This window comes from Psittacula echo (assembly GCF_963264785.1).
Source record: "Psittacula echo genome assembly, chromosome: 2".
Taxonomy (NCBI): Eukaryota; Metazoa; Chordata; class Aves; order Psittaciformes; family Psittacidae; genus Psittacula; species Psittacula echo.
This window is the reverse complement of record NC_137737.1, coordinates 5783251-5809697: the sequence shown is the minus strand read 5'-3', so window position 1 is coordinate 5809697 and position 26447 is coordinate 5783251. Positions and strand designations below refer to the sequence as shown.

At 43.8% G+C, this 26447-nt stretch overlaps 3 protein-coding genes across 15 annotated transcripts in view; all 3 read right to left on the bottom strand.

The window, feature by feature from the left end:
- The window catches only part of TOPBP1 (DNA topoisomerase II binding protein 1), a gene marked incomplete at its 5' end in the record, with an annotated part of 33075 nt that extends 26453 nt beyond the window's left edge, over positions 1 to 6622 (bottom strand). For 12 of the 13 annotated variants that reach the window (XM_080610584.1, XM_080610589.1, XM_080610593.1 and 9 more), the window contains 9 exons: positions 383 to 630; positions 1106 to 1269; positions 1747 to 1916; positions 2847 to 3020; positions 3828 to 4021; positions 4153 to 4334; positions 5196 to 5339; positions 5879 to 6013; positions 6542 to 6622. In XM_080610584.1, the coding sequence (XP_080466710.1) occupies positions 383 to 630; positions 1106 to 1269; positions 1747 to 1916; positions 2847 to 3020; positions 3828 to 4021; positions 4153 to 4334; positions 5196 to 5339; positions 5879 to 6013; positions 6542 to 6622 (1492 nt within the window). Of the gene's footprint in view, positions 1 to 382; positions 631 to 1105; positions 1270 to 1746; positions 1917 to 2846; positions 3021 to 3827; positions 4022 to 4152; positions 4335 to 4386; positions 4503 to 5195; positions 5340 to 5878; positions 6014 to 6541 lie in introns of those variants that run through there. The other variant, XM_080610587.1, reaches the window with a different exon arrangement.
- A 3929-nt stretch (positions 6623 to 10551) lies between these two features.
- On the bottom strand, positions 10552 to 14524 carry LOC308217953 (C-C chemokine receptor type 5-like; the record flags this gene model as incomplete). The annotated part of the gene is made up of 2 exons (XM_080611450.1): positions 14494 to 14524; positions 10552 to 11633 (listed from the first exon to the last, which is right to left on the bottom strand). The coding sequence occupies exon 2, from the start codon at positions 11620 to 11622 to the stop codon at positions 10552 to 10554; it is 1071 nt and encodes a 356-aa protein (XP_080467576.1). The 5' UTR covers positions 11623 to 11633; positions 14494 to 14524.
- Positions 14525 to 22670: 8146 nt separating this feature from the next.
- LOC308217261 (C-C chemokine receptor type 2-like) lies at positions 22671 to 23741 on the bottom strand (the record flags this gene model as incomplete). The annotated part of the gene is made up of 1 exon (XM_080610248.1): positions 22671 to 23741. One exon carries the CDS (start codon positions 23739 to 23741, stop codon positions 22671 to 22673), a length of 1071 nt encoding a protein of 356 aa, XP_080466374.1.
- Positions 23742 to 26447: the final 2706 nt, after the last annotated feature.

Sequence of the window (26447 nt, the reverse complement as noted above, 5' to 3'; positions counted from 1 at the left end):
AGACGTAAGGAAGAAGTTCTTCCCTGTGAGGGTGCTGAGGCGCTGGCACAGGGTGTCCAGAGAAGCTGTGGCTGCCCCATCCCTCACAGTGTTTAAGGCCAGGTTGGACAGGGCTTAGAGCAACCTGGTCTAATGTGAGGTGTCCCTGCCTGTGGCAGGGGGTTGGAACCAGATGATCCTAAGGTCCTTTCCAACACACACCATTCTGTGATTCTGCTGTTTTCAGCCAGGTTTAGTTAAAACTGCTCTACATAGGCCCGCTTAAATTTGATTTCTAAAACACATTAGCTGTGGCTAGCTTCTTAATGATGAAATGCTGCAGGACTCGCATGCTAATCATCAGCAGTTAAACTTTCTATGGTACGCTGAGACCAGAACATACCTAATGTAGAATCATTAGTTATGTATTGAGAGAGGAGGTCATCTTCAGCAGCTTTCTGATGCTTTCTAACATTCACAGCTTCTTTCTTCAAGAGATTGTTATTTTTGGGAAGAATTGACTTCATTCCAGGTTGCTCCAAAATTGGATTCTCTAATAGCTGATAGTTTACAGGGATATATTGCTCCACTGGCTGTAGATAATCTTTACTGAATGAGTCCAGCAACCACTTTGCTGTGACTACATGAGGCCTATAAAATAAAGTGTTACACAAACAAGTTACAGCAGGTTTCAAAACTGTTATTCTTCTTTCCTACTCCACAAACACTTGTAAATACACACACCTGAATTTTGTAACTCCAATACTAAAAAGCTTTGGGCACTTTACAAACCTCAAGTTTATTGTTTGATTGGTTGGGTTTTCATTCTCTGAGTCTGAAAACAAAGAATTTCATACTCGTTTTCTGTAATGTGAAGTATATCTGCCACTGCAGGGTGGCCAAACGCCTTCCTCCCCAATATATTAACAAATACACGTTAACACTTCTTTTCACTCATAGCTACTCAAAGAACTACAGTATTCAAGAACACATGAGGATGTACTTATGAATACTCACTGAAGAACTGGTTATGATTTTCAAATCTATATATGTCTTCCTTTCTACAGGGTGGTGGGAGAAAGAAAACGAGCTAGAAGCAGACATTAAGCAATACAGTTACTATAACCTGTGAGATGTCTTGCCCAAAAAGTGTTTCAGCTCCTCATCATTTTCCCCCAAAATGACATGGGTAACATCTTCATTAAGTTGATTAAATCGAACACCACCACCACAATTAATAAGCCGCCTCATCTTGTCCAACTTCCTGCCGCTGAAGCCACACAGATATATCTGCAAAGGGAACAGAGCAACAGAAAGGCTTTGAAAAAAGGAAAAATAAAAAAAAGAAAAAAAAAAAAAGAAAAAAAAGAATATTTTGGTATAATTTGATTGCTGTAGAACACAGAAACAAGTGGTATAGCTTCTGAGAAGCAGCAAAGATAAGCATTTAGAATTGGATCCATTTATCTCTGCACATAAATCTAGCAAAGTATTTACTAATGGAATGAGTAACTCTCTATAGTGTTTCAATATATGTCTATGTATATGTAATTTTGTACTTATACTACATATTTAATACAATCACACACACACACACATACAGTTAGACACACACACAAGCTACAACAGCATGTCGACACAAAAGAAATCTGGTGTTTGCTGCTGACCATGGAAACAATTTACTCAAGCAGCAATTGCCAGCTTCAATCTAGTTGCTTCCACAGGGTTAAAGGCTGAACATTTCAAAGTAGACATTGTTAAACATACTCGACACCCATCTAATAAATCTTCAGGGGCTTGAAAGGAACTTATATCCAAGTTTTCCAGCTCATCAGGAAGAGGATCCTGCTTGCTGCTCAGAGCAGAGCTAAATTCAGTTTCATTAACACTACTCAGATTGATGTTGGAAATGTGGCTGACATCTGGAAGGGCATGATCTATAATGGAAATTAAAATCAAAAAACAGGTGTTAGTTTTGATTCATCCTCCTCTGCTGCTTCACTAAACAAAACACAAAACTGCCATGTATGATTTTGTTATGATAGAAGGAAATGTAAATCTGAGTAATAACAAATACTAGAGAAGTATGACTGTGGTTAAACCAAGGGCTTTATTTACACGCAGACCAAGTACGGTCTTACTAGCAGTTTTCAAAGCTTTTATACCAGTTTTGTGCTCACCTATTAGAAACACTCTTAAAAATAGTCAATCCTCTCTATAGTAAAAAGAAATCAACATGAAGCCTAATGATTTAAGAGTTATATGCAGTTTCCATAATACCTAACTTGAATTCCCAATACTCTTTTGGTAGTGCTAACCCAGTGCTCCTGCTTAGTCACTTCCTGAAGTCCCAGGCAGTAATAGGTGTTTGGAAAGGCACATTTAAAGACAACTGTGTCTTTCATGCTGCTTTCATGTTCGTTTATAAAATGCTTTTAGCTTTCCTTATGATAACAGCATGGATTAAAGTAAAAACAAATATATAAAGAAAAAAAAACCCAGAAAATTAATAATTAAAATAAAATCAGCATCTGCTTCCCCCCCTCCCCAAAAATGCTTTTAAGATTAAAATCATAACAGGCTCGTCTTAAACTACAAATGTACGAACAGTCATGCTGTTCTTAAACAGGCAATCCTGTGCCTAAGTCAAGTCTACTTTTTAAGCAGTTATTCACGTTAAGTCTACACACATTGGAATATTCAATGTGCATAGAAGTAATCTGTCGTATTTTAAGCGTAAGTAGAATCAGAACCCAAACTGCCAAAGCAGCATTGCAAAAGCAAGCAGTGCCCTACTAATTAGGAACAGTTCTTCCTCTTTACTACATGTTTCCTACCTTAAACATATTTTAAAAGGTCTTACTTACTATCAGGCTTCCCGACACCACTCGTAGGTGTTGAGGTACTGGGTGTCAGTTTTGATCCAGCTTCTATTTTATACATTGTCTCATCCTGACAGAAGCCTTTCTCGATGCTGTCAGAAAACCACTGGATAGACACACAATGCACATTCCATTTTCTAGCACATTCATACTTCTGACCTTTCAAATGTAAGCAAAAACACAAACCACAAATCACTAAAATGCTTTCAAAAAGTGATCACTACAAGGTAGCTGGACATGAAGAAAAGTTAAAGATTCACGATTTCAATGCGCAGGTTGTGTTATCCTGGACTCTTCTGATAAGCTGCTTATTTATTCTCTAAATAAAGTTAGAGCAAAAACTCTCATTGATGACTGGCTCAAGGGTACAATATGACAGGACACTAAAGTAAAATTATAAAAAAGGCTTTAAAGCTTTCAAGCACAGGAAGGAAAAAAAAAAGGTTATGAAGTCCAAGGATTATTTTCCCCATAGAAAAAGGGAGGGAAATCGGGGAAAATTTTCTTCTCACAATAAAACTACAATTGTTTCATCTTCCCAAGAGCAAAGAAAGGGAGCTTAAGGAAGCTTTCATTTTACCTTAGTAGGGCATTCAGAAGGCACAGAGAACAGATCAAATAAAAAAAACATTAGTCCACAACACAATTTCAATCAGAATATAAATTAGGTCCTATCCAGCTCTCCAAAAAAACTTAGTTTTTCTTTATTCTTCCATCCCCTCTGGGATTCTCCCTTTTTCTTCCCTTAAATACCATCTGGATCTCTGTTCTTTTGCTCTTTGGTTCTCTTTCTCACACCTTTACAGCAAAGTAAGAGTGCTCTGTGTTACTCTTCTTATGAACAGTGCTCCCCTAAACAGCAGCAGTGAGAGCAACACTGAAGCAAACTGACAGTTTAAACTCTCATGCATATTTACACTACTTCAACTCAAGAAGTGAGAATAATGTTTACCCTGCAGGTCCTACCTTTTGGTTCTTGAACTATGAGATGAGTACATTCATTCATCTTGAGCTGCCCCGTATATTGCCCACCGTGTTCAACAGTGAGGCGCTGAACTTCTTTCCTGTCTGAAGTGTTTAAGCCAGTTACACAAATTGTACAGCCAAGGAACACAGGACAAGCATAATCATCCATGTTAACATCAGTGTATGTCATTATGCTAAAGCAGGAAGAGAGAAAAAGAAACAGTTTTTTTCTTCCAAGTAAAATCAACCAGAAAAGGAAAGCACACTGTATCCACATAAGAATTAGCAGTCTCCAAAACAAAATTAGTTTCTAGTTTCTTTATACCTTTGCTGAGACTTATCCCACAGAGTCTTAACCCAAGCTGGAAGCAAAATAGGTTTTTTCAGAGAAGCAGCTACTACGTATTTCTTGCTGCCAACTTCTCCAGCTATCAGATGAGTTACTGCCACACTGAGGTCTCTGGACACACGTCCACCCATCAGCTGCACATATTTATGAACCTCTTCCTGAGTGGGGAAAAAAATACAGAACATTATGAAGAAAAAAGAAAGAACCTACATTACGTATGTTCTACAGTTGGACTTGATGATCTTAGAAGGTCTTTCCCAACCTACTTGATTCTGTGATTCACCTTAAAAAGCAAAATTGTGGATTTCAGTTGTCCATGGTTTCTCCTAAAAAATGGTTCAAAACACAAAATGGATCTATATGCAAGCCACAAAAAACCCATCAAATATAGTTTACATTTGATTTGCATTTATGATAAGCTGAACATAATACACACCCTTAATAAAACTACTACAATCATACGGCACAAGTAAAATTTTACGGCTGGTTGACATTTTAGGTAGTGTATATTAGAAAGAGATACTGGAATAACTAAAAAGTCAACTTCTAAATTAAACCATTTAAACCATAACTGCCTGGATAGTAGGTCTTTACCATGTAGTTTTGAGTAACCAGAAATAGAGCATGTTGCCTGCAGCACTATAGCCACGGACAAACCAGCAAGATAAGTGATCTGTCTCATCAGTTAATAAAAATCCCTAAACCCTCCATATGCCCCCATATTAACACAGCTGAAATCTTATATGACTATGTATATATCTGCTTACATAATATACACATGTGCATGCATGCATAAACCACCAGAGAGATACACATTTATATGCTACATACACAACTCCTTCTTTCTCCATACAACTCCCTACATAAATTATATGTAGTGTACAAACTACAAAGCAGACAAATCCAGACAGAGGCATAGTAGAACTTAGATACAGTATGACTGCTGCTGTAGCAGTGATCCATCTGCAGTAAATGTCAATGACAACCACCTAAGCAATCTATTTTGTACAAAGCATTACCCTAACATCCTTTTCAAGGCTTGTACAAGATACTGTTACGTCAGCCATGGTCATGTTGTAGACGGGATACTCGGCTCTTGGGACACATCTCTGGGCCTGTATACAGTACAGGACTACCTGTGGTCCAACAATCCTACAGCCAAGCTGCAATAAAATAACAGGCGGAAAAAGAATTAGCAGCAGGTACAATGGTACCAGAAAGGTTTTCCTTGTCTCTGAATCCTGAGGAAGGCAGGACCCCTGGTCTGCACTCCTCTAGCATCTCCAGGTAGTTGACAGTTTCGGTTTTACTTTCAGCTGTGGATTTTCAGTACAATCCTTGTAGGTTTTCTGACCTCAGTAAAAGCAGCAAATGGTATAGGCCAACATGCCAGAGAATTCCAGCTATTCCTTGCATGCCAAACAAAATTATATTACTCAGGAAGCAAAAAGGTGTGAGAGCCACCTTAAAACTCCATCAGAATCAGAACTGATCATGCTATTTATTTTTGCACCTGCTTCAAAATAATCCTTATGCTTTGCTAGTCATCCTCCTTAAACACAGAACACAGTGAAGCTTCAAAGACTTTATTGTGAATACTTCATACTGCTGTATTCAGTGCAAAAAGAGAGAACATACTAAGTATGGGCACCTATGCTTCTGGAAAAGAATATGGTTAGAAGTAAGTTGATGGGTATCATACCTGTTTGAGATGATTGAAAACGACACCTGTAAAAGGATCACAAATGTAAAGTGATTTATCATTTTCTCTTATATTGAGTGCTGTCCCTTCGTCAAGAATCTGGAGATGTTCTTCTGACTGAAATTCTTTCATAGACTGCAGGTAAACAGCATACATAACAACACTTGATTATCAAATCACAAATAGCCAGTCCTGTGGAAGCTACATAAGTACATCTGCCTGAAACAGCTCACAACAAAGCTACCACACAGGAATATATCGGCAAAAGAACGGGCTAAAACACATCACGGGGATCACCCTTATCCCCCCAAATCTTCACCACACAGACTTTCAGGACCTGATCCTGCCACACAGTGCTATTAGCTCCCATTATCCTCCCAAGGTGGAAAACAACTCACAGAGTCCTTCTTAAATCTGCTTAGTTTAGATGAGCGACATCCATTCAGGCCACCTAAGCTACATGCCACTTCACTAAACGTCAACAGGTTTTGAAATTACAATTATTTCTTGTCCAGGAAGCGCTTTCTTCAATAAAAGCGTCCAACAAACTTTATTAAACACCAGAAGTAGCTTGTGTACACATGTAGGTTACATCTAAGCCAACCACAGAAATCATTTAATACCTCACCAAGTTCACTCAGAAAAGCGATCACACCTACTTACCTCAAGAGCTTTACAGAAATACTCCGAGCTCTCAGCAGACTTTATGAACTTCACAAAAACCAGCTCCTTATTACGTTTCATTCTTTAACTGAGAGGCAAAGCCCAGTAAGTATCCTGGCATTCCGGCCTAGCCCGGAACCCTCCAGGAGCCGCGGAACCCCCTCCTGCCCCTGTTCCCCACCGGCCCACGGGCCTGCCCCAGACCGCCGGGAGGCCCGTTCCCCACAGGGTCCCCTCCTCACGCCGGGGTCCCGCGCACCCACCGTGCCCTGCTCCGCACCGGGTGCTGGGTGCCGCCGGTTCAACCGCACACACACACCCCCACCTTCCCCCCTCCTAGCCCCGGCCCCAGCCCCACAGCGGGACACGAACCCGGCCCCCAGCGAGCGGGAAAGCAGCGGCCACTGAACTGCGCAGGCGCCGAAAGGGCCGGGCGCCAGCGGGCGGGGAGGTGGGCGGTGCCACGTCGCTACGCAGCTCTGCGTGCGTTCTGGCGGGTGGTGTGATGGGGGTGTGGGTTCTCCGCTTCCTTTCCCCCTTTTTCCCCCTTTTTCCCCCTTTTTCCCCCTTTTTCCCCCTTTTTCCCCCTTTTTCCCCCTTTTTCCCCCTTTTTCCCCTCCTTTCCTTACCTTCTTTCGCCCCTTCCCGTAAGCAGTAGTTCCGGAGAAGCCTCTCCAGGTCGGGAGTCGTTGCTGCCATAGGAAGTGTCGGGAAATGCTGCTTCCGCAGTCCGGCATCCCCGGAAACTGGTCCCTTAAAAAGCCCTCTTGAGTTCATCAGGGAGGCTCACATGGGATAGTCTTGGGGTGTTGGTGCTGTGCTAGGGACAGTGTCACAGCTGCCAGGGTCTGAGAGAGGTTGGAAGCGTGAGCATCCCGTTGCCATCCAAGTTTCAATCCCTTCTGTCTTTCCAAAGGAAATAATGGCAGGGAATGTAGTTTTATTATTGTCACTTGCAAGCGATGGGCAAGAATGCCAAATGCTTTCCTTTCAGAGCAGATGGCTGGAATCCAGACAACTTGAGGGCGTGCAAAATTTGTGCAGGAACCAAGCCTCACTTCTCTTACATCCCACTTGGACCACCGTTAAAGGATCATGGCCACTCATCAATGGACCTCCTTTCGTAGTGGCCAGGAGTGTTTTCTAGGCTCATCCCTGGCAGTGTTCAAGGCCAGGTTGGACTGGGTTTGGAGCACCTGGTCTAGCTGAAGATGTCCCTGGCTGGAACTGGATGAGCTTTAAGGTCCCTTGCAACCCAACCCATTTGGTAGCATGAAACCTTACGGTGTGGCCACAGGATGGCACCGTAATCCTGAGAACTGAAGGGAAGTGTGCGCTCAAGTCTACTGTGGCTGTGAGGTGTTTGCTCTTCGGTCACTAGGGCAGAACCTAAACACACTTAACAATTCTTTTGTATGCTTATTTATTTTACCAACACTTAATCCTTTAGGATCAGCGTGAATTGTGTGAGATAGTGTTTTTACCATCTGTAAAAATAAAGAAAACCAAATGTAACAATGTAATTATTAGATTATTAGTGGCAGTTAAGAACACTGGAGTCCTCTTGATGGTCCTGTGTTACCTGATCATGCTGGTTCTTAGTCCACTTGTAAACCTCTAACTTCATCCTGCCTACTCTTTCAACAACCTGTTATGAAGAGGAATTTATCTACATTAGATAGGGAATTTGTGTTCATTAACGGGAGGAGATCAAGAAGTCTAACACACAAAAGTTAACCAACTTTAATGGCTTGTATAATACAAAACATTATTACAATCTATTGGCAAAGTCCATAACTGAATGTACCAGCAGAGCTACCAGACACTGTGTTTTCTATTATCTCCTTGGATGTGGAGCACAGCTCACTGCAGTAGCTGAAATCTGGTTTATTCTCATTTGCTAAAGTGTGGTGTTTTCTCAGTGAAAGCATAGCAAGTCTTGATAAGCTGCTGAGGCACTGGGCCACCAATCTTTTCAGTTCCACATCTTCCCTCTGGAAGCTGCTTGTCACTTGGAAACATCCAAATGGTGCTGAAATCACCCAATTTCTGCTTGTACTGATGCGTGGTTTAAAGGTATATGTGAAGTCCAGAAAGTAACAGATGTGCAGGGTCTTACATGCAGCTGAAGATCTTGTAAATTAGAAGTTGCAGCACACTTCTGTTCCAGTTCCCGTGGGGATGTAGTCTAAAAGTGGTGCTTAATATGACAAAACTGAATAACTTAAAACAAGTGGTTTGATAAGCAAAGATTTCCCTATTTTACTTCCTGCTTTCACAAGCATGTGGCAATGTAAAACCTCTTTGGGGCTGTTTAAAACAGTCACTTCTTTGAAAAATAATATCTAGAGGAGCAGAGAAACAGAAATTGCCCTGATGGAAATCAAAATCCTCAATTTTAATTTCCAGACTACATAGTTGTCCAAAACCACATGTTTTAGGGGAAATATAGGAAATGCTAGGAAGGACAGCTTGTCCTAAATTCATAGTGTAATCTTAAGCATACGAGTATTCCCCTTTTATTTCATCTTTTCTACGTGTTCAAGTGCTTTGCAGGATCTGAGCTTTAAGGGGAACCCCAGTCATATTTGACCACCAGTCTTACTAATTATGGAAGCTTTTTCTCTCAGTAAAACTCCTAAAGGGCAGGAAAAGCCTGCTTCTAAAACAGAAAAGAGATGCTGTAGAGTCTGTAGAACAGTGAATATTTTTACTTACTCATATGTTTTGATAACTTAAATGTCTATAGCATATGTTTATCACTGAAAACATCTGGGTCAGCCCTGTTCAGAAATAATTTTCACACTTCTAATGCTGTTGTGGTTTTGCAGCCGTTGCGGCTGCGTTCTTTCGAGATTTTAAAGTTATCCTCTTATGGAGGCTAGAAAAATGGCAAGTAAAATCACTGCACTAAAAAGCTAAACCCGTGTTGACACAGCCATATTTGATGTAGCCTGGTTAAAACACCATGTGCAATACTTTATTTTCAAGGTATCATAAACACATGGGGTTTTCTGACCAACGGTAGGTCATTGGGTTAGCTTTTTAGTACAAATAGCATATAAAGCAGCAGTTGATTAAGAGAGAGCCTGCTGAAGTATCAAATAAGTCACTCAGATATCAACACCTAGTAATCAAAGCTATTATGAGAAAAATCGAAGAGATTGGTACTCAACCATACACAAAGAAAAATATGCCTTGAACTATCAGAGTCTATTCTAAATGTGTAAGATTTTCCCATACCACTTGTAAGGATTCTCTATCACAGACCTTAGTAATTTAGCATTATTTACAGAGATACACAACCAGGCTTAGTAAAAGCTGTGACTGAGACTGATTTAAATGAGTGAGATACCTTGTATAAGGTACAGTCAAGAGATCTTTCCAAAGAACCAGTGTGAATTTCTAACCTCTAGTTCACTTTAAAAAACCAGTTCATGAGCCTGCTAGCTTAGGGCCCCAACCTTTGTGTGATTTTGGGCTCTATGATACAAAACAATGCTTTTACAGTCACACAAAAAAAGAGAACACTTTTTTTCCCCTACACGTGAGCGTATCTAGGTAGCTAATTTGATACATCCTTTTCATTAATCATAGAATCAAAGAAGGGCTTGCCTTGGAAGGGATCTTAAAGCTCATTCAGCTCCAACTCCCTGCCATGGGCAGGGACACCTCACACCAGACCAGGTTGCTCCAAGCCCCATCCAACCTGGCCTTGAACACTGCCAGGGATGGGGCAGCCACAGCTTCTCTGGGCACCCTGTGCCAGCGCCTCAGCACCCTCACAGGGAAGAAATTCTGCCTTAGATCTAACCTGAACTTCCCCTGTTTCAGTTTAAAGCCATTTATGTACAAATACCCAAACACATGAGCAAAACCAAGCTTTGGCAAACATGCATTCTGTGATCTTTTGCAGCTGCCTTGGAGCCATCATCCAGGACAGATTCTGCAGGTTTCCATCACAGACTAAATTCCACACTAGTCAATTCCACCTTTTCGCTGAGCACAGCTTACAAGGCAGCAGAAACTTCTTGTTCCCCAGTAGACTGTGTATAGGTGGAGCTGGCCCGTTCAGCTGTGTCAACATAGAAAACGGGACAGAATTTAGAGAAGTGGAATGCAAGCTGCTTTCGGAAAAAGCTATGAAGGTACTTCCTGAATTTTTCTCCAGCGAAGGCATAAATGACAGGGTTGATGCAGCAGTGGATCATGGAGAGCGTTTCTGTCACTTGGATCGCTTTGTGCAGTTGACCACTGCCTTGACAAGTGTTGATGAAAAAGGTACCTTGAAAATCACGCAAGAAAATGCAGATGTTGTACGGTGCCCAGAAAACAAAGTAGACAATCATGATGATAAAGATCAGCCTGACCGCTTTATGTTTCTTCTCATTCCTACATTGCAGTAATGTCTTTATAATCTGCGTGTAGCTGCAGATCATAATGAACATTGGGATAACCAGTCCCAGGATGTTCATTTTTAAGGTCAGGAATTGCTTCCATACATCTCTCTGCTCTGATGGATAGTGAGCGCTGCAAGTGTAATGTGCATTTTCCTTCTGAGTTTTGTGGAATACCATGCCAGGAACAGAAGCAAACACTGCAACAGCCCAAGTGACCACGCTGGTGAGGATGCCGTAGGTAACTGTCCTGGCTTTGAGAGCAAACACTGCGTGCACTATGGCCAGATACCTGTCTAGGGTCAACAGGATTATGAAGAAGATCCCACTGTAGAAGCCAAGGAGGTAGACACCGGAGAGAATTCTGCACAGCGCCTCCCCGAAAATCCAGTCGTGAACAGCATAATAAGCCCAGAAAGGGAGAGAAAATACAAAGAGCAAATCAGAAATTGCCAAATTGAGCAGGTAGATGTCAGTCATACTCCTCAATCTCTTGTATTTTACCAGGATAAGGACAACAAGCATGTTGCCTGTGAGGCCAAATATCACCACCAAAGAATAGAGCGGTGGCAAAAGCTTCACTGCTAAGTGCTTTTCCTCAATTCCCGTGCATGGTGTTGAATCGCCATAGTCATATCCTGTTGTCATTTCCCAGCTGTCTGAGTCTGTGGTGTGGTTTTCCATGGTGCTTTGGTCTGGAAAGGAAGAGAAGGATGTTAAACTAGAGAAACCCCAAGCTTGTCAGTGATGGGAATGAAACACGCTGGTGTCCTCCTCTGGAATGCTTTTTGCTGTTGAGCACATGAGCATTTGTACCTCAGGGTGTGGATGAGAATGAAATTGCAGAGCTCCCAGGAGACCCATCTCTGTACCTGTGAAGCCACATTGCTACATGCTGGAAGTGTGCTGAGGATGATTTCCTATGTGTACACTCTCTGGTGTGGTTTTCCTTCCCATCAGCTGCCTGACCCAACCAGAAGCAGAAGAATGATGAATTTAATCTGAGCAGTGGGTAGTTTGGGGCTGTTGTGCTCAGCAGTAGCTCAAAACCACCACTTCATTCTCTCTGCAGGAAGAAACTCAGCTTGTGGCTGGAGTGACCCAGGGACAGACCCTTGGTCTGCTTTGTTGGAAGCTCGTAATGATTCATTCTGATTTGCAGCCTGTGAAATCCCTGAAGCGCCTCTTTGCGTCTCTCTAGACAAAACTGTTAAGTTGAAAGGACTGTTTTGTCCGATAAGCACTGATTGCTTAAAATGGCAATGTCCTTACTCTATTTTGTGTTAAAGAGGTTAATTACCTAAACCTAAGCTGAGGTCCTCGGGAAGGGACTGGTTGCAAGGTCTGTGACCAGTTTCCTGTCCCAGAATCTGAGTCCCTCCTGAGCTGTCAGGTCCTAATGGAGATTCTCATGCTGTAGAGCACAGACATAAACCTGCCCCAAAAGGAGCAAGCACTATTGGAGCAAAGTCTGCACCTTGGGGACAAAAAGAGGTGCTGCTTTTGCAAACCTTTTTCCCACCCCTTCCCCTACTTCTTCCCCAGTCTGGCTGTCATCTCTGCTCCAAACAGTATCAAGACTGAGTACATCCATGTTCAAGCATTCCTTTGACATGTGGAGCATGGTGTGAAGTTTTCAGGAGAACAAGGAAGAAGAGAAACTTGGCGTGGTTTGGAGTTTGGGTCTCAGCTTTGCCTGGACACAGTTTCTTGGGGAGAAAAGATTTGCTGAAAGACTTCTCAAAGACTGGCTCTCAGGGAGCTCTTGCAATCTCTGTGAAGCCTTGTCCCCCCCAAGCCGTTCTAACTACATAGTTATCTGCATACTGAGACTGTGGGTTTGTTGGTAAAGGAAGTCGCTGTGGCTCAGGTGTATTGACAGTAAATAAGTTGATTTTAAAGTATCTAAGGGTTTAGATTTAAGTACTTTCAGCAACTTCTCTAGGAAAAAAACCCCACCTTTATAAAACACTCTTTGGTCCAAAAAATTAACTCATTTCTTTCAAAACATGACCAGACTCAGACACTGTGAAATAGTTAATATTCCATTCAGCTACATCTGTGTTGCATACCCTGACAGTACAAGTCCCTGGTAATGCACCTAGCCAAATATCCTCATTTCTGATGTGTCACTCAGCCATGCTGTGTACTGGGATTATGGGATGTGGCACTGGCTGCAACAGAGCGCCTGCATGATGCTCATGTATAAACATGGATATGGAAAACACCCAGGTCATAAACCCTGCAAAATGCTGCCTCCACATTATTGTGTAATTCTTTTTGTGCCAGCCCCTTCCTCCTGCTAACTGCTGTCTCAACGCCTTCCCTCCTTTTCCTCTGCTTTCTTGGATTGACAACCACATCTTCCCTGCATTTCATCTTCCTCTCAACCCTTTTTGCATGCTTAAATTGTGGTCTCCCCTCAGAGTGCTTCCTTTCACTAACTGAGCCCCGTTCCTCTAGCCCAGCCTTTGCTTCAGCAGCCTCTCTGCAAAAGCACTTACTACTTACTACAATGAATTGTGTAGCATGCAGCACATGCTGACAAGGGAAACTTGAGGTACTAAATGTGGAAACCAGGAGAAGGAATTGTAAGTGGTTTTGTGCTTTATGCAGAAATCTCACCCATTTAGGATGCAGCGCTGGCCACTGGCTAGAATGCTTCAGTGGGTTAATCGACCTGGCTTGCTCACCTAACGTTCTAATGGTCAGATAAGCCCAAAGGTTATACTGGTAGATCTCTGAATTAAGGATGTTTCAAAAAGAGGCCTACCTTATGTTGAATACAGCTTAGATAAATGCAGTACTAGATATCTGCAATCTGTTGCTCTGGTTAAGACCAGCAGTCATGCAGTTCTGGAGAGAAAAACTCCATAGAAAGGCTCATGTCACTGTTTCATTCTGAGTTTCAGGGCAGAGCCTTCTGTTTCTAAAGAAGCAAGATTTCATTGAAGTGATTTTCAGTTCATTTGCACAGTGCTATATGATGATAACAGTTCAAAAGGTGTAGTAAACAGAGTAAACTATGCTGCACGTGAACAAGTTCCGTGACTTGCTTAAAACACAACATCAGATTTTCTGTACTCATCCTGTGAGAAGAGTTAGGACTCTCCACTGAAATAAGCTGGTTTGTCCTTGCAGTAGCAGTTTTAAAATCCATATTTCCATCATCATATATCATCTTATACATTTCTTATACATTCTCCCTGCCCACAGCAGGGGGTTGGAACTGGATCATCCCAAGGTCCTTTCCATCCCAAACCATTCTGTGATTCTATGATCTTCAGAGAAAAAAAATCACAAGCATTCTCCATCAGACTTCTTAGTCAGCTCAATCTCTAGAGGTTTACTCCTTTGCTTACCTGGGTCCTCTGCTCAAGTCTTGTAATGGTTCTGTCCCTTAGAAATAATGTATTCCACTTCAATATCCCATGCATTTCCCAGTGTAACTGTTAAAGAGGAGTTCCCTGGCAATATTCCACAAGTATTTTTCACTTCAGACATTAGACTACCTAAGCAACTGCTATATGTTAAAAACAAGCAAAGAGGACTTACCATGTATCTTATGGTGTGAGTGACGGCTTGGGTTATCACATCAAGAATAACGCTAAACTGGCTTGTCAGTCACGAGAGGAAGCTCAAAAACACCTCTTCCTGCATGAAAAAGGATGTATCCGTTTGAAAACTTCTAGCAAACAAGTCTGTTTGCATCGCAAAAGAAAAATACATCAAGGAGCAGTTCTCTTTTTTCTAAAAATGGGCCATCAGATGTTACTTTTCTACTGCTGTGAGATGTGCAGAGATGTTGAAATGTGGAGGATCCTCCTAGGAGCTGAACTCATGGTTTCACAACCCGCAGCTGGAGCTTTAGAAAGGGGGTTTTATATTGTTGTGATCCCTTTTTCATTGAGCTAAGCTCCTTGAGGCAGGAACAGTTTACAGGAGGTTCATCCCTTTACGTTTCTGAATCGTTCAATACCTCATGGGGTTTGCCCGTGAACAAAAAGTGAGGCTTCTGAATAAAGCTTCTGCTTCTATTCAGAATTACCTGCACTTTGTGTTGGCTTGCTCTGAGTTTCAGTCTTTATATTTTAGGAGATGTGATTGATTCTAGTTTCCTCCAACCTAGTCTTTCGGACTGTGTTTTTTGTTTTAATCCCTCTCATAAGACCATGACTTAGCCTCTATAGTGAGTCTCACCTTCTTTTAAAACAACACTGTTACATACTTTTCGGAACCGAGCTTCAGAAAAGCCTGATAGAATCTGATTTCCGATCAGTTCACTTCCTTGTGGCTGATCCTGTGACTTTTTGAGTCAAACTGAAGCTGCACCATGAGCAGCTTTTTAGATCCTTCTTAGACATCAAAGAAACCACACGGGAGGTTGGAAAGGTACAGAAAAAGCAAGAACAAGGTCATACCTCATCAGCTACCTGGGAACCCCTGAGATAGAAACCCTGAGAAGATACCAAATAAAGTGCATCCCTGTTGTGTCCCCCCCTTGACATCTCTTTGGCCAGTTCCAGAGTGTCTGATTCTATCAACCTAGTGAAGGTGCTAAAGGAACATCTTTCCTGCACTCAGTCCTCAGTAACCTTAAAAGATTCTAAACTGCCAAAAACCCAATGGAGATGTCTTGCTTTGGATGCTGCCATTCCTTAATGGAAGCCAAGGGAATCATTGCTTCTCAGTTACCTCTCAGGTCAGTAACAAGCAAAAAGCATGGCCTGTTTTCCTCGTCAAGCCTTCTTTGTGTGAGGGAGGGACTCTTCAAGGTCTTTATTCCAAAGGATCAATAGGTTTTTCTCTTCCTTTCCCAATCAGCTGTTCCAGTGAGCTCTCTGAGGGCTGGAGTCTCAGGGTTAAAATGAATGGCCACTGTAGGGTATTCTAAGGGTATGTTCACGCTACCTGAGGGACTGTATTAGACCCCGTATAGAGCCAGTGGGAAGAGATGTTTCCACTCCTAAATAATCAAGCTCCTAATTGCTGCCAAACTTTGCTGCCAAAACCCTGCACTTTTGCCATTAATTCTTATAATTCTTATAATTCTCAATGTATCAAATTAATTTTTCAGTGTATAATTCCTAAAGAGTGCACAGACTGGAATTAAGAGACACTTGAATTCCTTTCTGAAACCTGCTTCATTGTTCTCTGTTACATGTTACTGAGCCTGCTGGAGACTCTCAAACCTTCCATAATCTCAGTGTGATCAGCAGCTGGGTATTGCATTTTCTGAGCAGCACTGTAAGATTGCAGAGGGTGTTGCACGCCAAAAGAGGGCCTCTGCCACTCACTGTTACAGCGGTTGACCGAGGGGAATGGTTTTGGTCTGCTCATCAGCTGGGTCTTACAGCTGCGTGAGACACAGAGTGTGAATAGCTGTGACATCTGCAGCCCAAATACAGGGACACGCTGGCAGCAGGAACCTGCACTGTGGCTTTGTTATCAGCACCTACACCATGTGTTCACTCAGCTCTACAGCAGCTGCAGATAAGCAGAGCTGCTGGGAAGTCAGATTTGATCAGGTCTTACATGTGGCTGGAGGCGAGCCCGGGCCCCTGGTGCTGTTTGCTGGCACTGGGGTGCTGCTGGTGTGTTCTTCACCAGTGCTGTTAGATCTTCCTTTTGGCCGCTGCTCCCCTCAGTCACTCTCGATGGGCCTCTGCAGGACTCGATCTCCCACCCAGTCTGAAGCTCCATCCAGCCTGGGACTGGCCATCTTCCTGCTGCATCACCCCTTCCTCCCTGCTGCCTTCATAGAATCACAGAATCCCAGACTGGTTTGAGCTGGAAAGGACTTGAAGATCTTCCAGTTCCAACCCCTGCCATGGGCAGGGACACCTCACACCAGACCAGGTTGCTCCAAGCCCCTGTGTCCAACCTGGCCTTGAACACTGCCAGGGATGGGGCAGCCACAGCTTCTCTGGGCACCCTGTGCCAGCGCCTCAGCACCCTCACAGGGCAGAACTTCTGCCTTAGATCTAACCTGAACTTCCCCTGTTTCAGTTTGAACCCATCACCCCTTGTCCGATCGCTACAGTCTCTGATGAAGAGTCCCTCTCCAGCATCCTTGTCCTTCAGATTGCCTCCATCTCGTGTGTGTGTCAACACTGAGGTATGGACAATGCCAGCAGCATTGCTGTAAGTCAGCTCTTTTTCAGCTTTTCTCAATCCTTTGCCCAGCCTCTCTTTGGGAACGTGCGCTGCTGCTTGCCAGGAGCTACAGCACATGTAAGAATCTACCTGTAGGTTAACTCCTGATTTTACCAAGTAATTGAAACTGTTGTTCCGTAATAAAAGGAATCATACAGTGGGTTGATATAGCTCAAAGTGTACCTGTTACAGTTTTATTTCATAGATGAGGAGTCATGTTTAGTGTTGTGACACTCATTCCCTCTGTAAAGACATTCCTAGAATAGTAATGGGGTTTGTTGCTTACCTGTGGGGCTCAATTTGATGTACTCAACAAGCGTGCAGCCATGTACACTGCCAATCTCTTCCATCTAGTGACTGATGGTGTGACTCATCTTCACAGGTTTGAGGAAGCTGAGTTGGGTTTTTCACTAGTCTTCATGCCAGGAATCTTAGGGTGTGATACATAACATTCCCCCCACTCCATCTTCCAGATGTAAGGGAATGTTAGATGGGGTGTGATTGTAGTGGCAGCAAAAGATTGGTCACAAGAACTTGAGAACCTGAAAGAAAAGGCTGATCAGAAAAAAAACCCCTAAGCAACAAAGTAGTTTTAGCTGCATTCAGCCTCTTCAAAACCAAGACATTGATCTATTACTGATGAAATAAAGTATAGGCTAATACCAAGCTAATTTGGACATAGATTTTGTGAATATAACAAGTAGCAAAATGAGATACAGCTGTGAGAATCAAAGGAAAAAGAAATGCATCCAGTCTGTGCCTACATGTCTTCATTAGACCTGTCCTTGAGATGAAAAGGATGATTTGCTTTGCTGTAGTCATAGATTTTGATAAGACTGGTGTGAACTATCATACTGTGTATCTCTAAGAAAAGCAGATGCCATTCTGTCCTAGGCCTTTCTCTTCCCCAGTCTCTCTTCTTCAGGTGGTGCAAGTTTATATCACATTGAACAGAAACTGTTAGTTGCATTTTCGAATGTCTTGATGACATTTGTATGTCGCATCTGTTGTGTGTCCTGGAAGACATTTCAGTACTGGTGTGGACTTCACCTTGTGGGAGTACCACACCATTTAGATACTGGATACTTCAGTGTGATGGCCTGATTACTGTGAAGATGAGTCATGCCATCAGTCAGGTGGTATCAGGCTATCTCCACTGTGAGTCAGAAATACTCCTCTGTATCCTGGCAGGCTGGGAAAATCACAAACCAAGGCATTTCCCAGTGAAAACTAGGTCATAGAAAGGATGGACAGAGTCTGTACAATGACAAGGTATGTGCCAGGACCCAGGAACCAGAAAGTACTTCTGGGTGGCAAAGATTAGATGTAGTCTGTAATTGCCCATACCACATGAGAGCGTCCCTGCCCAAATGGTTCTTTCACTTCCATCCACTTGGTCTCCATTCCATTCAGAACGCCTGATACAGGCACAGGTTGTCAGTGTCATCTGGTTAGTGTCCTCCTGTCACAACCCTGTAGACAGCTCTGCAAAGCTCATTGTCACTTGAGTGGTTGGCAGTGGCCTGTGCATCTGACAATGCTGCCTGCCTCCAGTTCAGTGCTGTGGCCCCACCTTCCCAGCGTCAGTCATTTCGGACTCAAAACACTCAAACCGAGATTGCCATCACTGGCACAGGGATTACAACGCTGCCTGGCAGTTAAGCAAACTTCTACAGCAGTTCTTTTCCCCACCATTCCATCTTCTGAGTGAAATACAGCTCCTGCGCCACCAGAATATGGATACAAAGCGATGTCTTCACCACTCATTTCTAGTCAAACATCTTTTGACTAGAAAAGGAAAAAGAGAAGCTGCGTGGAGACCTCAGAGCAGCTTCCAGTGTCTGAAGGGGGCTACAAGGATGCTGGAGAGGGACTCTTCATCAGGGACTGTAGCGATAGGACAAGGGGTGATGCGTTCAGACTGAAACAGGGGAAGTTCAGGTTAGATCTAAGGCAGAAGTTCTGCCCTGTGAGGGTGCTGAGGCGCTGGCACAGGGTGCCCAGAGAAGCTGTGGCTGCCCCATCCCTGGCAGTGTTCAAGGCCAGGTTGGACACAGGGGCTTGGAGCAACCTGGTCTGGTGTGAGGTGTCCCTGCCCATGGCAGGGGGTTGGAACTGAACGATCTTAAGGTCCTTTCCAACCCAAACCGATCTGGGATTCTGTGATTCTATGAGTTCTCACAAAGTTGTGAAACTCTATCCCAGCCAAAACCAGGACACCATTCAACATGCGCTGTAAAGCAACAGTCTACTTGTAGTGTTCATAGAGGTCCCATCTTGAACCTTTTTGCTGTTCTAGTACTACTTGTACACCCTCTCTAATGCTTGCTTTTGTTTCCCCAATATGCCTCCCAAGCAAGAAGAAATTCCTCCTTGTGTTAGTTTCTTCTCTGTTGTAACAACCCTGCTGTGCCTTCACACTTCTCTAGCTCTTACATACACACGGGATCTTCATCTCCATGCTTTTCCCTGCAGAACTTGAGTTATGGAATATTTGTCTCCTGTACATAAAATTGCCCCCACTTCTCTGCCAATGTAACTTGTGTTCTCTTTCATATGAAGACTGGGCATCTGGTTAAACCTTCCCCATGGGTAGTTCCATCCCACTGTGACCAAACTGCCTGAAGTCCTGCTAGCCTAATTTGGAGCTCTCTGCCTTGTAGCTGCACCATACTGCAGCCACATCTGACTGGTTAAGACTCAAAATACACCACGAAACCATCTACAGCTTTGCTTGTCTCAGTGCAAAGTCCCAGGGAAGGACCCAGGATTATCCTGACGGGGCATATAGCAATAAGGTGATCTTTAGGTTTAGTTTGTTGGTGTTTCTGCCAGCAAAATTTAAGAAATGCAATCCAGCAAACAAAGGCAGTGGGTATAGAATTTAGCTTATCTCACGGTGGACAGATGAGAAGGGTGTGCAGGGGAGAGGAGGAGGTGTGGGCTGTAGGCTGAAGAAAGGAATGGGGACAGTAGGACAGGGAGAATGACACGGTGAAGCAGAAGCGTATTTCCATGTTAAGCTTTAAATGTTTAACATTCCCTACACATAAACCTTGGGAGATCAGGTGCATCACTTGCCTGGGACACTTTATACAGTGCAAGGAGATTGGAAATTAGCTGCAGAAAGTCTATGGAGTCTTCATCCCAATATTAAAAGTCTTTATCCCAATATTAAGTGTCAGCTGTTATTACGCCCCTTTATACCCCCTCTTCCCCTATTTATAACATACACAGCCCTGTTTCTCCAGATTTTACTCATCTAAAACCTGTGGCCCCAGACTTTTCCCAAAGCTATTGTAATGCCCTCTACTCAAGCTTGTGGGTAGATAAATCTGTGCCAGTTACAGTAGCTTCTGGACTGGGCAGACAGTTCTTTGTTTGGTTTCTTTTGCTGGAGTGTGCTATGGCGAGGGTTTAAATCTGAGATTGCGTGGTTTTGCCACCTCTGTTCTATGAGCAGAGCTGATGCCCTTTTACTGATGGAGAAGAACATGGTGCTACAGGGTTTACATTGTTTTTCAGACACTGATTTTATTAATTTCCCTTCATTAACATGAAAACGGAAAGAAACATAATTCCAACAAGGCAAGAATTTAAGCTATAGCAATAGAAACATCACAGTTACAGCAGAGTTTGTATCACACTGAACTCATTTCTGCTTTAATATTAAGAAGGTGCTTTCACTTTCATGCAGTAAAAAAGTACAAAAGGAAGGAAGAATGTTATTTCCAAGCAACAAAGTTTACTGTGGGGATACTTTTTTGTCTTTTGGTTTGTGGCTATTGACATCACAGGACAGTGGCCAGATTATAATAGCTGATAGGATGAAAACTAACAACTAACAGACGCAGTGCTTGATGCTACAAGGCTTGAGGGAGAAGAGTATTTGCACCACCTGGATTAAGGCATCTGATACCCAAATAAAGAGGCTTTTCTAGGTTCCTCCTGCAGTTGGACAGGTAATCTTCCTATTTAAATCATATGTCTGCTTCTGACTTGGGCATCTCTGTTTCTCTGCTGAACACTGAGGGACCTTGAAGATATTTCCTTCAGGTGAGGCATCTGAATCATGTGCCTAATATTAAGTAATGTGGAATCCCCTCTTGTGTCCTTACGTTGCCTGGAGGTTAGTTGAACTTCCAGATTGCCATGAGCGAGGCCTTACCTGCATGAGTGGTGCCCTTTGAAGTAAATGAGGGAAAAAGCAAGAGGACAGTTCACTTGTATAAAGAGTGTTCACCTGCACTTCCTTACAGTCTGAAGCAAGTTCTCCCTCTTCTTCTTTGCTAATATCATGTCCCCAGAACACCACTTTCCTTTACAGCAATGGCATAAATGTATGGCCATAGGACACCAATTGGTCTTGAGTCTTCAATCATCATGCAGCAGGCCATGAGCACTCTTCTCCAGGTACGACTCCTCTGCAGTTGGCTGCTTTTGCAGTTCCAAGGCTACTGTCTGCCTAGAAGCGTATCCCAAACATCACACTTAGGAGCTGTGAAGAGCATATTTTTCTCATGCAGGAGCCTAACCTGACACACTTACTGCGTCTGCCATGTAAAGTCTTCCTCTACACACCCAATTTACCTGCCCAGGAATAGGGAGGCCTCCACGCAAGTGCTGTGCTCACAGTCTCCAGAATCCTTCAGAGAGTCCTGGTACTTCTTTAATACAGAATGTTGCATAGCAAACACCAAGGTGATTTTCATTCTGGCCTTGCAGGTCTCTGCTCAGGGGGTTTTATTGGCTAGGTGCTGCTTTCCTTGGAGAAAAACTGCATCCACTAAGCCCACTTTGGAAAATGTCAGCAACTGCACAGAGATATGGCAGGCATAACATTAAAGAACTACAATAAAAATACTATAACTTAGCCTATAGTCCAAAGGATTATGTTGAAAAATGAGTACACTGTTAGCTAACAGATAAATCCTTGGGTTAAATGGCCCTGTGAGATAAAGGTGTTTCAACTCTCCCATCAGAGGAGAGATATTACATTGATCTATCTTATATTCATCCTCAAATTCCTTTTCATGGAAACATCTTCTATTTGTGTAGGGGAAATAAGGGGCTGGGCACGAAGAAAGCTAAAAGCCTTCCCCTGTCAAATGCCTGTGACCATGTTGCAGAAAGAATACAGCCATCTCCAAACGTTACTCCATTAATGCTGAAAACTGAACAGGTACATCTATCCTAAAAGCTTCATCCCAGTGTTCATCTTATGGTGTTCACACACCAGTAAATGGCTCTTGTGAGATGACGTATTACTCCTTCGCCTCTTCAATACTGTATTGCCCCCATGTCAATCTCACTAGCATTGGTTCGTTGGATAGAATTTGGGTGAAGAAACAGAATTATACTGGTTTAGGCCCCACCCAAATCTTGATGCTCTGGAGAACTCCATGATTCGCTTAGTTTAAGAATGGAAAATGCTATATATAACCCCTGGGAACAGTTAACCACAAGAACTGAGGGTCATTCAGTAGTGGTTGACAGAAAGACCTTCCATAGCATCAGGCGGTCCCTAATGCAAAGCAAATGATGCAACATTTCCTAACTACTGCCTTGGGGTATCTTTACAGTCCAGTAGAGATATCATGCTCTGCAGTGGATGATGTGACTGTGGAAGTTGCTCTTTCTAGGTTCTCATGATAAAGAGCTGGGCATTTCCTGCAGAGGTAGGCAGCAACGTGCTTTCGGAAGAAGACACGGAGATACTTCCTAAACTTTTCTCCAACGAACGCGTAGATCACAGGGTTGATACAACAGTGGATCATGGAGAACGTTTCTGTCACTTGGATTGCTTTGTGCAGCTGAGCTTCAATTTTACAAGTTAGAGCAAAAAGTACATATTGAAACGTGTACAGAAAAGATGAAATGTGGAACGGTGTCCAGAAGATGAAGTAAAAGACCACGATCACAAAAATAAGCCTGACTGCCTTCTGTTTCTTCTCATTCCTACACCTCAGTAATGTTTTTAGAATCTGTGAGTAACTGAAAATCATAATAACCATTGGAACAATAAGACCCAGGATGTTCATCATTAAAGTAAAAAAGTACTTCCAGTTGATTGCGGTATCACTTGGATAATGAGGACTGCAAGTGTAATGTCCATTTTCCTTCTGAGTTTTGTGGAATACCATGCCAGGAACAGAAGCAAACACTGCAACAGCCCAAGTGACCACGCTGGTGAGGATGCCGTATGTAACTGTCCTGGCTTTGAGAGCAAACACTGCGTGCACTATGGCCAGATACCTGTCTAGGGTCAACAGGATTATGAAGAAGATCCCACTGTAGAAGCCAAGGAGGTAGACACCGGAGAGAATTCTGCACAGCGCCTCCCCAAAAATCCAGTCGTGAACAGCATAATAAGCCCAGAAAGGGAGAGAAAATACAAAGAGCAAATCAGAAATTGCCAAATTGAGCAGGTAGATGTCAGTCATACTCCTCAATCTCTTGTATTTTACCAGGATAAGGACAACAAGCATGTTGCCTGTGAGGCCAAATATCACCACCAAAGAATAGAGCGGCGGCAAAAGCTTCGCTGCTAAGTGCTTTTCCTCTGTTCCCCCACACGGTGCTGCTTCACCATAGTCATATCCTGTTGTCATTTCCCAGCTGTCTGAGTCTGTGGTGTGGTTTTCCATGGTGCTTTGGTCTGGAAAGGAAGAGAAGGATGTTAAACTAGAGAAACCCCAAGCTTGTCAGTGATGGGAATGAAACACGCTGGTGTCCTCCTCTGGAATGCTTTTTGCTGTTGAGCACATGAGCATTTGTACCTCAGGGTGTGGATGAGAATGAAATTGCAGAGCTCCCAGGAGACCCATCTCTGTACCTGTGAACCACAGAATGATTTGGGTTGGAAAGGATCTTAACATCATCCAGTTCCAACCCCCTGCCATGGGCAGGGACACCTCACACTAGACCATAGCACCCAAGGCTCTGCCCGACCTGGCCTTGAACACTGCCAAGGATGGAGCATTCACAACCTCCCTGGGCAACCCATTCCAGTGCCTCACCACCCTCTCAGTAAAGAATTTCTTCCTTATATCCAATCTAAACTTCCCCTGTTTCAGTTTGAACCCATCACCCCTTGTCCTATCACTACAGTCCCTGATGAAGAGTCCCTCTCCAGCAGCCTTGTAGCCCCCTTCAGACACTGGAAGCTGCTCTGAGGTCTCCAGGCAGCTTCTCTTCTCCAGGCTGAACAGCCCCAATGTTCTCAGCCTGTCTCCATACAGGAGGTGCTCCAGCCCCTGATCATCCTCGTGGCCTCCTCTGGACTTGTTCCAACAGTTCCATGTCCTTTTTATGTTGAGGACACCAGAACTGCACACAATGCTCCAAGTGAGGTCTCACGAGAGCAGAGTAGAGGGGCAGGATCACCTCCTTTGACCTGCTGGTCACTCTCCTCTTGATGCAGCCCCGGATACGGTTGGCTTTCTGGGCTCAAGCACACACTGAAGCTGCTCATGTCCATTTTCTCATCGACCAACACCCCCAAGTCCTTCTCCACAGGCTGCTCTGAATCTCTTCTCTGCCCAGCCTGTAGATGTGCCTGGGATTGCCCTGACTCAAGTGTAGGAAGTCATATTGCTATGTGCTGGAACTGTGCTGAGGATAATTCCCTATGTGCATGCTCTCTGGTGTGTGTTTCCTCCTCAGCAGAACCTGTTGGCTGCCTGACCCAGCCAGAAGCAGAGGAATGATGAATTTAGTCTGAGCAGTGGGTACTTTGGGGCTGTTGTTCTCAGCGGTGGTTTTCCAAAGGGATCTAGAGAGCAAGCAAGGCAGCAAAAAGCAAGCACAGCATCTGCCATGTAAAGTGTACCGTGCTTCTCCTTGGGACATGGCCACCTTCTCATCATGCCAGCCCATACTGTAGCCCTCACCTAGGAAGGACTAGTCACTGGGAGAGTGTAAACCAGTGCCTTCAAAGGCACTGTGGCATGGGTGAATGTAACTGACTGCCACTTGTTCAGGTTGTTGGTGACTTCCTGGAAGCCTTAATTCCTATGGGAACCAGGTCACTGGAGGTGTAGAAATGACCTTTGCACGGTACTAAACATACCCACCTGGAAGACCTGCTGACTGGGTTTTGCAGAGAAGCAGGTCAGCACCGTTGGCCTGGGATAAGATGGCAAATACTGTGTCCTTTAGGGAGCCTGGGTCAGGTGTAGCTCATGGAGGCTTGGTGGTTTTAGGTATCTCTGTAAGGAAAACAATCCACAATCCTGTAGAAAGAACACATAGGCAAACAGCTTGTCAATTGGTTCATGAGATGACAGTTGCTCTCAGCATGTCCTATAACTCCTATATTTGTTGTGACATCTCCCTGTCAAGTGAAAGACCTCCCCAATGCTCAAGGATTAAAGAAGTTCTGATTCCTTGTTCCGGTAGCTGTTTCACAGCCATGATTCCGGATCTCCTGGGTTGAGATTGGCCAAGTGTCTTGGAAGGGGCACAAAGGTAAAACATAGATATGGCCACCGCCATGAGTGTGCACTAGCAGTGCTTTGTGTGCAGCAGTTGTTTGATATTGTCCTTCATCCTTTGTTAGTGTTTCCAGTGAGGAAGTGCAAGGGTTGCTCAAACTCTCTGTCTCTCCAGTTTCGGTTTGGGGACTGCTTTGCAAGGAGTCGTGGCCTGGGCTGTTAAGTGTGCAGCAGAGCTGTGAAAGCCCTCAGGTAAGTTCTGCTAGAGTGGGAGCAGATAAAGGCTTGCAACTTAGATATCAGCCCTTCCTGTCACCAAACCCTGCCCCTTCTCCGCATCCCTGGTAGCACCTAGATGAGCTAGATGCAGAAGCACAGCCTTGTGTGATTCTCTGAAAAGTTGAGAACTGTCTTCTCGCAGACCCCCAGAGAAAACAGGAGAATCCCTGTGTCCCATGAGAAGCTGGGAAGAAGATTTTGTGCAGACAGGTGTCAGAGGGACCAAATGTGCTTCCTGCTGATTCAGGGGGGAAGTGAAATAGATGCATTTGGTAGCCACTCAAATAGAGCTATTTGCTATCTGATGAAAGGGTTGCTCTTTCTTCCTGTGTCATCATAGAATCATAGAATCAACCAGGTTGGAAAAGCCCTTTCAGCTCATCCAGTCCAACCATTCCCCAGCACTGCCAAGGCCACCACTAACCCATGGCACTGAGGCCTCGTCTACACAGTATGTGAACACTTGCAGGGACTGCTTTTGTCAGGCACTTCATGGCAGACTGGTGGCTGTTCATAGCAGGTTGATGGGTCTGAAATCTGCATTTTCTTGGCAATTTGATGCCTTGACATAGGCGATTTGGTGTTCTCTTGACAAAAGCAATGGACTGCTCTGGATACAGAAGACTGCGGGCAGCGCAT